At 45.0% G+C, this 13,546-nt stretch overlaps 1 protein-coding gene across 4 annotated transcripts in view; it reads left to right on the forward strand.

The window, feature by feature from the left end:
• COL14A1 (collagen type XIV alpha 1 chain) overlaps positions 1-13,546 on the forward strand; it is a 192,358-nt gene that overhangs the window by 16,745 nt on the left and 162,067 nt on the right. For 3 of the 4 annotated variants that reach the window (XM_090040565.1, XM_090040567.1, XM_090040566.1), the window contains exons 4-5: positions 6,038-6,181; positions 10,084-10,173. The exons of the other annotated variant lie outside the window; for it this stretch is intronic. In XM_090040565.1, coding sequence (XP_089896691.1) covers positions 6,038-6,181; positions 10,084-10,173 — 234 coding nt within the window. The remainder of the gene's footprint in view (positions 1-6,037; positions 6,182-10,083; positions 10,174-13,546) is intronic. 4 annotated transcript variants of the gene reach the window in all.

A 13,546-nucleotide genomic window follows, 5' to 3' on the forward strand; every position in this document is an offset into this window, starting at 1 on the left:
CATACACTTGTGCCCCAGGGCAGAGTTGAAGGAATAGGACTACATGTCATTCTGAAGTCTGCACTCTGCAGAGACCCTGCTCTAAAGGAGTATTGCTGCAACGTGGTCTCAGGTAGAAGCCTCCAACAGCTCTGCATCATGGCTTTTTGATCTGCAGGCAATGGAATGGGATAAATAAGTTAGGTTTCAAATGATCTCTACTGGTAGTCTTTGTTTTTTAAAGATTCATTAATGACTGATTGCACAGTGGTGGCTGTCCCGAGGCTGTGTTGCTTGTGTAGACATACCAAAGCTAGATTTAAACTTATTAGCTTAGGTACTGCTAGCACTCTTGCAGTGATAGCCCGGAGCTCACTGTGGCTAAAAACAGACAGTCAAAAAGCCCAAGGCTGAATTGGTTCAGTCTTCATGGGTTAGTCTAAGCTGAGTAGATTGAACCAATAAGTGAGTGAACAAACATTCACTTTTGATTCCAGAATTGCAGCCATGTGCCTGCAGTGGACCAGACCAGAAGCTGGGGGGAACTAGGGCATGCCTCCCTGCACAGCTGGAGCAGACAGCTTGGGCCAAGGCTAGCCTGCTCACCCAGCAAGAGGAGGTTTGTGGGAGAGGTGCAAAGCACCGTGGGATTCTGGGGACTGTGAGTTAACTTGAATCTGGAGGGGACCTGGGAGAAAAGTTCAGTAAACTAATACAACCGAAATTAAACCTAAGTCTGATACTGCATCTATCCAGGTTTATCTTAAACCAGTTTTGGCCATTTTCTGTTGTGTTACAGATTTGAACTGGTTTCTGATCACTTATACTGGTTTATGTGTAATTTCTGTCCCTAACCTGTGGGTTTAACCCTCTGATTATATGCTCAAATTGTCAGTGGCTTTTGCAGCCAATGCTGAATTCCGTGCCGTGGAAGTTACATTGCTAGCTATATCTGTGGAAGCTATTTTAAAGCTGGTGGAGGTATGACTCATTAAGCTGCAGTAACAGTGGTGAGTGCAGTGGTGACATACCTGACTTGACAGCCATCATATATTCAAAACCTTAGAGCACTTAAACTCAAGCCTATGAAGTGTAGCAACAGAAGGCTAGATACAGTTAAAATCAGCTAGACTGCACTTGGCCAGTGAAAGCTCTGCAGAACTCTTGCTCTGCAAAGATTCTGGATAAAGCAACTCTTCCTCTGAGTTCCTCTCTCTCCAGATAGTGTGAGACTTATTAAGCATGCTGCATTTTCTAGAGGGAAGCCTCCAACTCTTTCAGCCCACACAGGTCGCTTGAAAATTGCACTTTCTCTTTCCCTTTTTATTTTTAAGGATAGTACAGAAGTCCCAGACCCAGGGTATGAGCTCAAACATCCAGGCAAAGCCCATAGGAGTTTGCATTTGGGTTTTGCCACAATCAGCAGGTCTACATTTGAGATCAGCGGAGGGACCTTTGCTAAAACCTGACAGCTAAAACAAACGCCCTTTTAATATATCCTTTTCCATTTAATATGTTCTGTATGCATTTTAAATGGTGGCAAAATTGTTCCAAACCACTTACACGGGGCTTGCTTCTCGCCACCACTTGCATTGGGAGCAGGCCCAGAAATGTCAGCTGACTTGTTACACTTGATTAATGATGAAATTTTTCTGTTTAGGTTTGGGGTTTACACTGCTGGCAGCTTTTCTTTCACCCTCCCCACGGTTACTCACTTGCCTGTCTCTTGTCTGGTGTTCCTTTCACTTCATTCTTAGTGATCTAAGTCATAGACCTAATGCCCTTGAGGTTTGTGTGCCCCTGATTCATTTCACAGTTAAGCTGATCATTTTTCTTGTTCTGTCCACCTGAGAACTCTCATCTTTCTATGGCCAACTGTAACGAACTAACTCCTGTATTTCCACTTTCAACTCTCACCATCAACCAGAAATTCAGTCTTGCTGCATGTAACAGGGCAGCCAGTGTCTGTTTTTTAAGAAGGAACAGTCAGCCCTGTTGAGACAGTCCAGCTGCACAGCATTTGGATGAGTAGGGAGTGCCTACTGGGAGCTTTAAAAGCTCCCAAAAGAGTAATTGGAGGAGGAGGAAGTACATTGTGAAGGGAGTAGCTTGCTGCAAGGAAGGGGTAGGCTGCCATACATCCAGTGTCAGAGCAAAAGGGGCTCCACTCCTTGTATCTGGAGCAGGACAGAAGGAGTTGGGTTTGGTTTATTTAAAGATGGTGCTTTACTTGGGAGTTGCTCAGGGAGCAAGTCTCTCTCGCAGTTTTCCCCAAAGCTTTTTTTCCTTCTCTGGAGAGGTGGTGCGATTGTGGGGAGGGAGTGTGTTGTGGGTAGTGGGATCTGCATGTGCTTTCCTCTCCCACATACAGAAATAATAGTCAGTGAAACCCCTGTGCCTCCATGTACCTAGCGTGGCTTCTTGTTTCTTGGCTGGTTTCAACTAGGCCTGTACAAAATGGATAGTATTAGCTTCAGATTCAGCTGGTTCCAATTCAGTGATTCAAATCACTGTCCTGAATTAATTCAGCTGCTTCTGAATCTCCAAATCACCCAGCCCCAGCCCCTGTCTGCTCTCCCAGCTCTGGCAATGGCTGCTGTGCCCACCCTGGCTCCCAGCACTTTGATGGGGAAAAAAGAGCCCCAACTCAGCAGATGCTGCCTGGCAGGGGGTGATCCTTGCTGCCCCATGCTGCATGGGGAGCTCTGCCATGAGCTTCTTGATCCCCACCCCCAGTCCTTCCCATGGCTGCCCTACCTGCCCCAGCTCTGGCCCTTTTAAGAAAAAAAAAAAAAAAAAAAGAGAAAAACCCCAGGGCTCACCGGTTCCAGCCTGGCAGAGGGTGATCCCCACTGCCCCACACTGCATGGGGCTGGCAGGGCCCCCCCCACCATGGTCCCCCTCCTCCCCTGCCCCTTACTTATCAGCTCTGAGTCTGGCTCCAGCTCCAGCTCGCTGATGTAGTGGGCAGGGACTTCCCGAATCATCGAAGCTCTCCAAATCTTTTGAGAGGATTCAGAGAGCTTCAAATCAATTTGGACCTTTTTATTGGTCCCCTGATTCAATTTGGAGATTTGGCCAGTGAATCAGGCTGAATCTCCTCTAAATTGAATCGGCACTCGAAGCTTCACACAGCTCTGGTTTCAACTATCCGGCTCCATGAAGGTTGAGTGTAGGTCCCGAGCTTGACCAGGAGTTCGCCCGGGAACTGACTGAGGCCGCTTGCTCCAGGACCTTGGTTGTCATGGGTGACTTAAATTACCCAGACATCTCGTGGGAAGATCACTCAGCTAAATCTGAGCAGGCGCAAAGCTTTCTCTCGTGTGTGGATGACCTCTACCTGACTCAAGAAGTCTATGGGCCAACGAGAGGCAAAGCGCTGCTCGACCTGGTACTGGCTACGGGGGACGACCTAATCAGCGACCTAGTGACTGATGGGAAGCTGGGTGACAGCGACCACGAGCTGATCACCTTCGCCATCCGCCGTAAAGCTGGCAAGTCAGTCAGCAACACAGAAGTCCTTGACTTCAGAAAAGCGGACTTTGACAAGCTCAAGAGGCTTGTCGGTCAGGCCCTCAGGGACCATGACCCCAGGGAGATGGGAGTTCAAGAAGAGTGGTTGCTTCTCAAGGAAGCGATCCTCAGTGCACAAGCTAAATCTATTCCAACACGGAGGAAAGGCAGCAAGAAGGCACAGCAGCCCCCCTGGCTCTCCAGAGACCTAGCGGACCTCCTGTGGCTAAAAAGGAAAGCCTACAAAGGATGGAGGACGGGATTCACCTCCAAGGAGGATTACTCCGTGCTGGTCCGGTCCTTCAGGGAGCAAACCAGGAAAGCCAAGGCTGCAACTGAACTCCAACTACCTTCAGGCATCAAGGACAACAAAAAGTCCTTTCTCAGATATGTGGGGAGCCGGAGGAAAAGCAAGGGCAATGTTGGACCCCTACTAAACCAGATGGGGCAACTGACAACTGACGCCAGGAAAAAGCCAACCTATTAAATAGGTACTTTGCGTCAGTCTTTCATCAGTCACACAGGATGCCCATGCCTGCTATGGGACAGGAAGATCTGGGTGAGGGGGATCCCCTACCCTCCATAAATGCTGACCTCGTGAAGGAACACCTTGAGAAGCTGGATACCTTCAAGTCAGCCGGCCCTGACAATCTGCACCCCAGGGTACTCAAGGAGCTGGCAAGCGTCATAGCCCAGCCCCTGGCACGGATCTTTGAAAACTCCTGGCACTCTCGTATAGTGCCCGAAGACTGGAAGAAGGCCAATGTGGTGCCGATCTTCAAGAAAGGGAGGAGAGTGGATCCGGCTAACTACAGGCCCATTAGCCTGAATTCTATCCTGGGGAAGATCTTAGAAAAGTTTATTAAGGAGGCCATCCTTGATGGACTGGCCCAGGCTAACATTCTAAGGGACAGCCAGCACGGGTTTGTTGCGGGTAGGTCTTGTTTGACCAATCTCATTTCCTTCTATGACCAGGTGACCTATCACCTGGACAAGGGAGAAGAGATTGATGTCATATATCTTGACTTCAAAAAAGCTTTTGATCTGGTATCCCATGATCACCTCTTGGCCAAACTGGCCAGTTGTGGCCTTGGCTCCACCACGATCCGCTGGCTGGGAAATTGGCTCCGTGGTCGGACCCAAAGGGTTGTAATCGATGGCAGTCACTCATCATGGTGCCCTGTGACCAGTGGGGTCCCTCAAGGCTCTGTCCTGGGACCCTTACTGTTCAACATCTTCATTAACGATGTGGACATTGGAGTCAGGAGTGGACTGGCCAAGTTCGCCGATGACACCAAACTTTGGGGCAAAGCATCCACGCCAGAAGATAGGCGGGTGATCCAGGCTGACCTGGACAAGCTCAGCAAATGGGCAGACAAGAACCTGATGGTGTTTAACACTGATAAATGCAAGGTTCTCCACCTTGGGAGGAAAAACCTGCAGCTTCCTTATAGGCTCAGCAGTGCTACGTTGGTTAGCACTACAGAAGAAAGAGACTTGGGGGTCATCATTGACCACAAGATGAACATAAGCCTGAAATGCGATGCTGCGGCTAGTAAAGCGACCAAAATGCTGGCGTGCATCCATAGATGCTTCTCGAGCAAATCCCGGGACGTCATTCTCCCCTTGTACTCGGCCTTGGTGAGGCCGCAGCTGGAGTACTGCGTCCAGTTTTGGGCTCCACAATTCAAAAAGGATGTGGAGAAGCTTGAGAGAGTCCAGAGGAGACCCACGCGCATGATCAGAGGTCAGGAAAACAGATCTTACGATGACAGGCTGAGAGCCACGGGACTCTTTAGCCTGGAAAAGCGCAGGCTTAGGGGTGATCTGATGGCCACCTATAAGTTTATCAGGGGTGACCACCAGGATCTGGGGGAACGTCTGTTCACCAGAGCGCCCCAAGGGATGACGAGGTTGAACGGTCACAAACTCCTGCAAGACCGTTTCAGGCTGGACATAAGGAAGAATTTCTTTACTGTCCGAGCCCCCAAGGTCTGGAACAGTCTGCCAGCGGAGGTGGCATTGAACACCTTCAAGAGTAAATTGGATGCTTATCTTGCTGGGATCCTATGACCCCAGCTGACTTCCTGCCCTTTGGGCAGGGGACTGGACTCGATCTCCTGAGGTCCCTTCCAGCCCTAATATCTATGAAATCTATGAAACTATCTACAAACCAGAGCAATAGTTATACCCTTCTCAAACCTACCCCACTGGACCCTCTCTCTAACTACAATTCTTCATCTGTTTGTTCTTCTAAACTGTCCCTTTTTGCTTCATTATCTTTTTCTAAGGTGTAACAAACAAGTAATGTCCCCTAGGACTATCTCTTGAGGTTTATGGATATCAGGCTACCTGGGATGGCCATCTCCTGGCTGTCATTATAAAGGAGGTTAGCTGTGTGACAGCCAGCAGTAACTTCTTTGTAGTTCTTATTTTGGTTAAGGTATAGATTCAAGGGATCTAAGATGTGGACAATGTAGCTGTTCAATTTATGTCATTATCTTACAGTTTGCTACTTACCTTACATGTTTTTGTTTCATTGCAGGTGGAAAAACCAATCAATTAACTCTTCAAAATAGTGCTACCAAAGCAATTATTCAAGGTCTTATTCCAGATCAAACATACTCACTTCAGATTATTGCATACAGTAAAGACCAGGAGAGCAAGCCAGCCCAAGGCCAATTTCGAAGTATGTATCTTAACACACATGTTTGTTTCTGGTATCCATGTACAGTACAAAATGTGTAGACTGAACAGGTAGCTAGTAAAAGCAGTTCTGTTTGGGATGTGCAAACAAGAGATGGGTGGTTGTGTTTATGGAACTCCAGTAGTATTCATGGTGTAAACAGACACATGTCCTTTGCCTTGAGCAGAATTATGCCAGAAAAAGGGCTGATTTTTATCTGACTTGTTGTACAACAAGATCTACTTAACAAGGATTCAAAAATGAAATGAAAGAGCCCTAAACACCTAACTTTGTCCTTTCCCTTATAAAACTTAGCTAGCACTCAGTGAAGGCAATCAGTCATCAATGGGAGGAAAAGAGAGGGAAAGGGAACTCGTATACCCACATGGATGATCATTTTTTTTATTTCTTTTTCTCTCTAATGGGTTTCCTTTCAACTTTTTAAAGATACCCCAGCTGGTATAAATATGCCCAGCTCTGGTTACTTTGCACCTATGCCAATGTACACCAGTTGAGCATCTGACCTAATATTTTCGGCAAATTATTCTGCAGTCCTCAGACAAACACATACCAAAATGGATCAATGTATTTTCTGTCCAAGGAAGTGATTGGTTAGGAGACAATTTTGCCCTGACTTGCATCTGCAACTACGCAATTACAACAGAGAGAGCTGTTGTATGCAGCCTAAGACCAGAGAGCTTGGGAATGGGGGAGGGAGAAGAGCTGTAAATTTTCCTGAATTTCTTTGCCACAAAACACTGGCTCTGGAGATGTATTAATACCCACGGATGCTTGTGCACCAGGTTACTCTACCTGTAATAGGTCTGCCAATCTTACTAGCTCTAATTGCTAGATCACACTTTGATCGTAGGCAGCACATGGCAGAGTGACTGGTTGAGCTAGAGTCAATATCAAGTCCTTCTAGTTATTCACTAGTGCGGCTGCCTCTGTTTACTGTTTTAAATACTACTCTGGTTGGGAACCCTCAAAACCACAAATTACTTTAGCATTAAAGGGAGTCTATGGAATAACTACTTGAGCTACTGTAATATTAGCTGTGGGCTTGCTTTCTTGCTTGCTTTCCTAGTTCTATTCCACAGGAAAAATGGATCTAGCAGGGGTTACATTCTATTTAAAACTATTTCTTTAGCTGCTACATGTTTTTACTGGCAGCAGCAAGACTTGAGTCCTATTTGACAGTATAATAAATTGTCTGAATGAAGCAGATACAATGAAAATGCAAATATTTCCTTCTCTTCTTCCTCTGTCTCTCTTTTTTTTTCTTTCTTTTTTAATCCTGTGTTTTCATAGTTTCCCACTCCTCAACAAGGTGGTCACTAGTTTTTGAAATGGGGGAAGATAAAATAAGCCCAGGGCAAGGAGAAAACTAATAAAGAAATTGCAGATGTGTTGGAGTTATAACTAATATCTAAAGAAAGCTCTTTTCAAGCCTTCAGGGTTAGCTGTCTGGAGTAATGTTGCCTTTAAGATGGTTATCTTTTCTTTTAGCATGATTTGTAAGCTATATGGAATAGTTAGTATCCTATTAACACAAGCTTTATATAGGGAGCGTTGTCCTTTTACAAGGCAGTTCTAACAGAGACACTTCATTTGTTTCATCATCCTGCGACCAAGTAAAGGGCAAATTAAATTAATTCATTTCACATATCAGAATTTGTCAGAATTACATGGCAGTATAGTTTTCTGACACCTAATAATGAGAGTTATATATTCAGCATTGGGCAGCTAGTCTTGTTGATAGATGTCAGTCTCCTTAACCATTTTCTGGACTCTTAGTGCTGATTTTAATGCTCTCATTTTGCTGAATTATGAAGTCTTCCTGTATTTTTTTTTCTTATAGTACAGCTCCTTTTAGTGGGAAACTTGTCTAAGCAAGGTTTGAGTCTGAAGGGGTTTGAGGACTGAGTCACCAGGTGCTGGCTGAACTATAACCCCTCTCATTATGATCTCAGTCTGCCCTGGGGAAGGGATGGTGTATTGCTCATAGTGTAGAAGACCAAAAAAACCCTTGCATCTCTGAATCCCAATTTCCTCACCTTGCTGCAAGGGGACAGTAATCTACTGCCGATAGAGGTGCCATAGATGGTATTCTATTTTTGCACCAGCTGAGTTGTGCTGGCCAGTGTGTTAGGAAGGAGTGAGGGCTCCATTTACTTTTTTTCTTGCATCCATGTGTTTTAGGGGAGGGGAGCTGTGGCTGTTCTTCTCCCCACTACACTGGACCCAAATTTATGGGTTGAAGTGGTTGGGAGTACACAGGCTTGTGCTCCTCTTACTCTCCCTTTATAAAGAATGGGATGATGGACTTGTAATTCTATACTGGACTGGAACACATAACCAGATTTTAAGTTCTTGGCACTGTTATCCTCCATGTTTCGATGAATTGCTTAAATCTCTCCATCCTTGGTTTCCCTTTTATAAAGCAGGGCTAACATTTCCTCTACCTTTATCCTCATGCCTGTCTGCTTATATAGGATGTTATACAGACAGTTTACAACATAACATGACAGACTAGCCTTGTCCCGATGAGGCTCTGTTGTTGTTGTTCCATAAGCACTGCAGCAGCATCCCTCAGGCTCAGAGGTATCACTAACCAATCTGCAGGCTGCCTAACTGTTGATGCCAACGAGAACCTCTCAGAATTGTTTTTCTAGAACAGTGCTTCTCAACGAGGGTACTGTAGCACCTTGGGGTGCCACCATATCTTTTGAAGAGTGCTGCAAGGTACAATGAAATGAGCTAGGTGTGATGAGTTAAGCAGATAAGTGCAGCCTCAGGCTTGTCGCTACCTGGCTCATTTTCCCCCTCTTTCCCTCCCCTCCCACCTGTCTGCACCCTGCAAGGAGGTAAGCAATATAATACATACATTTGTTTTGATTTTGGGTGATGCTCGATTCACAAATGTTTTGGACAGTATCTGAAGTCCAGTAAGAGCAAGGCCTCAACATCCCCCCACAAAAGGTGGAGAACTACTGTTCTAGAAGGATTTGTCTTGCAAAGATATTGCCATACTTTCTTGTTAGGCACAGTGGTGTAGTCAAAAACCCCAAACCAATGCCTGGATTACTGATCAGGATCAGTCCAGTTTCTGCCTGGTGGTGATGTGAGGTGGAGGAAAGCATAAAGAACTTTTCTTCCTAACCCTTGGGGTACAGATAGGATTTTGTAGGGGGAAGGGGTAAAATTTTGAGTTGTCAAGTACCTTGCCATAGGTAGGCATGCTCATGTGCCTTGTTGCAAAGGACATGCCCTGTGGAATGAAAACTTTAGGAGTCATCAAATAACCAAGCAAATAATGGCCTTGACCACCTTTTATCTCTGTAATATCGGAGGCCCTATCTTCTTAATTTGTTTAACCCAGGTAAGGCCCAGGAACAATTAAAGTCTGAGATCTGTTCTTGCCTTACTACATATCTGGTGCCCTGAAGGGGTGGGCCAAGAAATGAAGTCTAAACTGCACCTCCATGGAGTGATACTAGATCTGGCACATACATGCTAGATGCCAGAAGGTTCAGACAAGAATTCTGCCTTGCTGTTTGTTTCCTTCCTGTCTCAAACTAGACTTGTTTAATTCTGGGAGGACTTCGCTGCCCTCCCCCTGCCTGAGTCTTAAATCTCTGGAGACTCTCTTCAATTTGGGCTTGAATGCTGAAGCCTGTGTGAGGAGCCTTTCTTGGATGATGAATTGTTCTTGGATGGTGAATGGTGTGGTATTGTGGACATCTGTCCGTATTCAACTAAGGACAAAGCTGAGTTAGAAATGCTTGTGACCAAAGGAAACTGCACAAAAATTGCATGAAGTTTCCATTCCATCTGGAGGAAGAATGTGTGCATGCCTTTTTCACTGTACCTCGTCTTTGACATACTTCTTCTTATCTCTGCAGTTAAAGATATAGAGAAAAAGAAGGAAACATCAAGTAAATCCAAGGTCAAGGATAAAGAACACATAAATGGGAGTAAACCATCACCAGCAGGTCAGATCATCAAAAACAGTGTGTGATAGCATGCTAATAGCCAGTTTGTGTATTTAACTCTGCCATCGCAGATGCTTTTCTTTACTACAGATACATGAAGGCTTCATTTGTTTTCTGAGAGAGGTGCCAACACTAATTATAGTAATTCAATATAAGCAAAAGGTCAGTTTACTTTACCAAAGGTATTGGGAATTAACTGTACTAAATGTTTTTAGTTCACGATTTGTTACAGCTTTTAGATGGTCAAAAACTAGCCAACCTGACATTTGAACCTTCATAAAACAGATCATTTTGCATGTTTTTTTTCTTTCCCCCTCTCTGTCCCCAACATCCATGCATGCACATGCACAAACATGCATGCCTATACACACTTCTTTTAAATCCTTCAATATTCAGCATATCAGTAGTTAGCTGTGTTTGTTTCTAAAGTGCCACACTGCCCTACCTTCTGCCTGACTTCAGACTAACTGATTCATTTAGTTCTGAACAGACCCATTCATAGCCTCTGACAAAGTAGGTTGTTGCCTGTGAAAGCTTGTGCCTCTTTGAACCTGTTAGCTTCTAAGGTGCCACCCTGCCCTACTTTCTATTCAGTATAATGTGAATATATTAGTGTCAGAATGACTTCCATTTCTGCAGTTGACATAACACATTTCATACAGGTATGATTTTTACTTTAGAGGCTATTTTTAATAATGTATGTAATCTGCATTACTGTGCACTTATATGTAAAATGACCAGATATGTGTGTAAAAATGCTGGGACTTATGTAAGCAAACACTTGTACAATTTTTAGGAAGAATGATTCTTTGAAGATTGACAAAATGAAATGGAGCATATTTCTTGTGAAATGCTACCTTGCTATTAAAAATAAATGTTTCCAGGACAGATGGTACTGGTATTTACAAGAAAATCCATATTGGTATTTAGCACACAACATAGTTTCTATTTTAAAATTTAGAGTAGTGTCTCCTTTCTAAGATAATTTTTAAGGGCAATTATTCTTTTAAATAGGTATTTGTGATACGTGGAACAAGTGGGGGTCAGGAATAGCTGGATGTGACCTCAAATAATCTTTCAGCAATAAGTAAATATCTTCAAGACCCACAGACATCCAATGGCATTTCACTCTGTACACTGGCAATACAAGGATTATGGTCCAAAGCTTATTGAAGTCACTGGGAATCTTAGCACAGTTGATATGATTTGGTTTATACAGGGTCATTCATTCATACATTGTAATCTTGCATGTTCAATGTGTAGAAATATACTAGCATGTGCTGTACAATAAGTTTAAGTTTTGTCTGTTGATGTGCTGTGGATGTCTGACATAAGGTGTATGAAAATGACTGAGTTCAGGAAAATGGAGATGTTTAGGAAAGGCAAATACGATTTATAAATTATTTCTTTTCTCCTTAGTGAAAGCGACAAGAAGTAAAAGTCTGTAGAAGGAAAAAGTGAGCCTGTAATAGGATTTAAAGAAAAGTGTTCTTGGCACATAGAGAAATTGTTTGCCAGATTATGGGACAGAACTTGTGCTGCTTTCAGGGAGGCAAGGAGCATGGGAAGAAATGCGTGGTGAAGCTGGGAGGAAAAAGCTGTGGCCTGTGCTCTGTTCTTCAGGCTTCACATCCTTTATTTGTAGAATCTTTCTTTAATTATTTGGATCTGTGTAAGTAATGGAAATGTGGCATTTTTGAATATGAAAATAGAAGTGTGCTCATTTACTAATAAGACAGCAAAAAAAACCTGTCTTATTTTAAGGTTGCTTTCAGTAGCAACTCTCCTAGAATGGTAGTGTGCTAGAGCAAGTAAAAGTTCCCACCATCTCACTGCTCTTACAAAGCTGATAAGATATTTATTGCTAGTTTCATTTTGTATAGTTCTATTCCTTACCCAACTATTACTCAATGTTAATACGAAGAAGTCCAGTATATTGCCTCATACCAAATTAATCACTAATGCATATCTATAATTATACCATAATTTAATGAGTTTAAAAGAAGGGGGGGAACCAAAACCAACAAAACAAAACAACCCCCCACACCACACATCCATCAAAGCTCAATATTATTTTGATTTCTACAAACCTTATGTAATTTTCCTATATATGTATGTTCAAGTCTGCACTTCTGCATTTTTTTCCTCCAGACTGTGATATCTAAACTCAACTAAGTAGTCATTGGGTTAGGGACAGAAGTTGCACACAAACCAGTCTAAGTGATCTGAAGCTGGCTTAAATCTGTAACAGAACAGAAATTCTGTGCACATAAACTGCTTTCAAAATGGCTAAAACCAGTTTAAGATAAACTCAGTTGGATGTAGTATCAGACTTAACTGATTTAAGTTAAACTGGTTCACAGAACTTCTGTCCCAGATCACTTCCTGATTCAAGTTAACTCATTCCCTCAGCATCCCAGGATGCTTTGCTGCCTTGGGCTGTGCTGTCTTGTTCCAGTGGAGCAGGACTGGCCCCTTCCCACCTATCACAGAGTTAAGGCACTAAAGCCTCTTCTCCCTGCCAGCACCGGTCAGCCTGGCTGGATGGAGGAGGTGGGGCAAGGGAATGGACCCCCGACCCACCCTTGCACCCATCTGTACAGGACAAGAGGAAGGAAAGCCCCAGGTGAGTGGTGTTGGCATCGGCTCAGCCTGTAAGAGGGGGAGGGGGAACATGCTGCCCTGACCTTGGCAACCCTCCCCTCAACTCCAGCTGGGATCAGCCCAGGACAGGGGAAAAGCCCCAACCAGGAGCTTTTCACTCACGTGCAGCCCAGTGAACCAGGCTGGGATTGGCTTAGCCCCACCTTCTCCCCAGCACCCCAGCTTGTGAGAAGTGAAGAGTGGGGGGGAAGGGGAAAACACACAGGTCTGGCCCAGCACGGGCCCCCACAGTTGGGGTCTGTCCAGTGTGGAGGAGGGAAAGCCTCAACCAGTGGCCTCTTGTAACCTGGCAGCCTTGGGAGCGGAAGGGGCTGAGCTGATCCCAACCCAGTCGCTGGGCTGTGGGGTTACGAAAAACCCCCATTGTGCTTTTCATTGTCCTGTGCTGGGCAGACCCCAGCTGCGGGGGCTGGTGCCAGGCTGAACTGGTGCTTTCTCCTCCCCGCTCCTCCCAGCTCAGGCTTGGGGCTGGGGAGGGGGCACAGCTGAGCCAATCAGACTCCTGCTAGCCAGGCTGGAGGGGGGAGAAGGAGGAGGATGTGAAAAGCCCCTGCAGTGGGAGCTTTTCCTGTGCTAGGCAGACCCCAGCTGGGGGCCAGGACCAGGTGGTGTGTTCCCCCTCCCTACATCCCTCTAAGGCAGGGGCTGGTGAGAAATTTTCTGTTGGCGGTCCCCTCCCTGTGGCTGAGAGCAGGGGGCGATGGCATGG

The sequence above is a fragment of the Crocodylus siamensis genome, chromosome 3, assembly GCF_052110815.1.
Source record: "Crocodylus siamensis isolate JL-2025a chromosome 3, ASM5211081v1, whole genome shotgun sequence".
Classification (NCBI taxonomy): domain Eukaryota; kingdom Metazoa; phylum Chordata; order Crocodylia; family Crocodylidae; genus Crocodylus; species Crocodylus siamensis.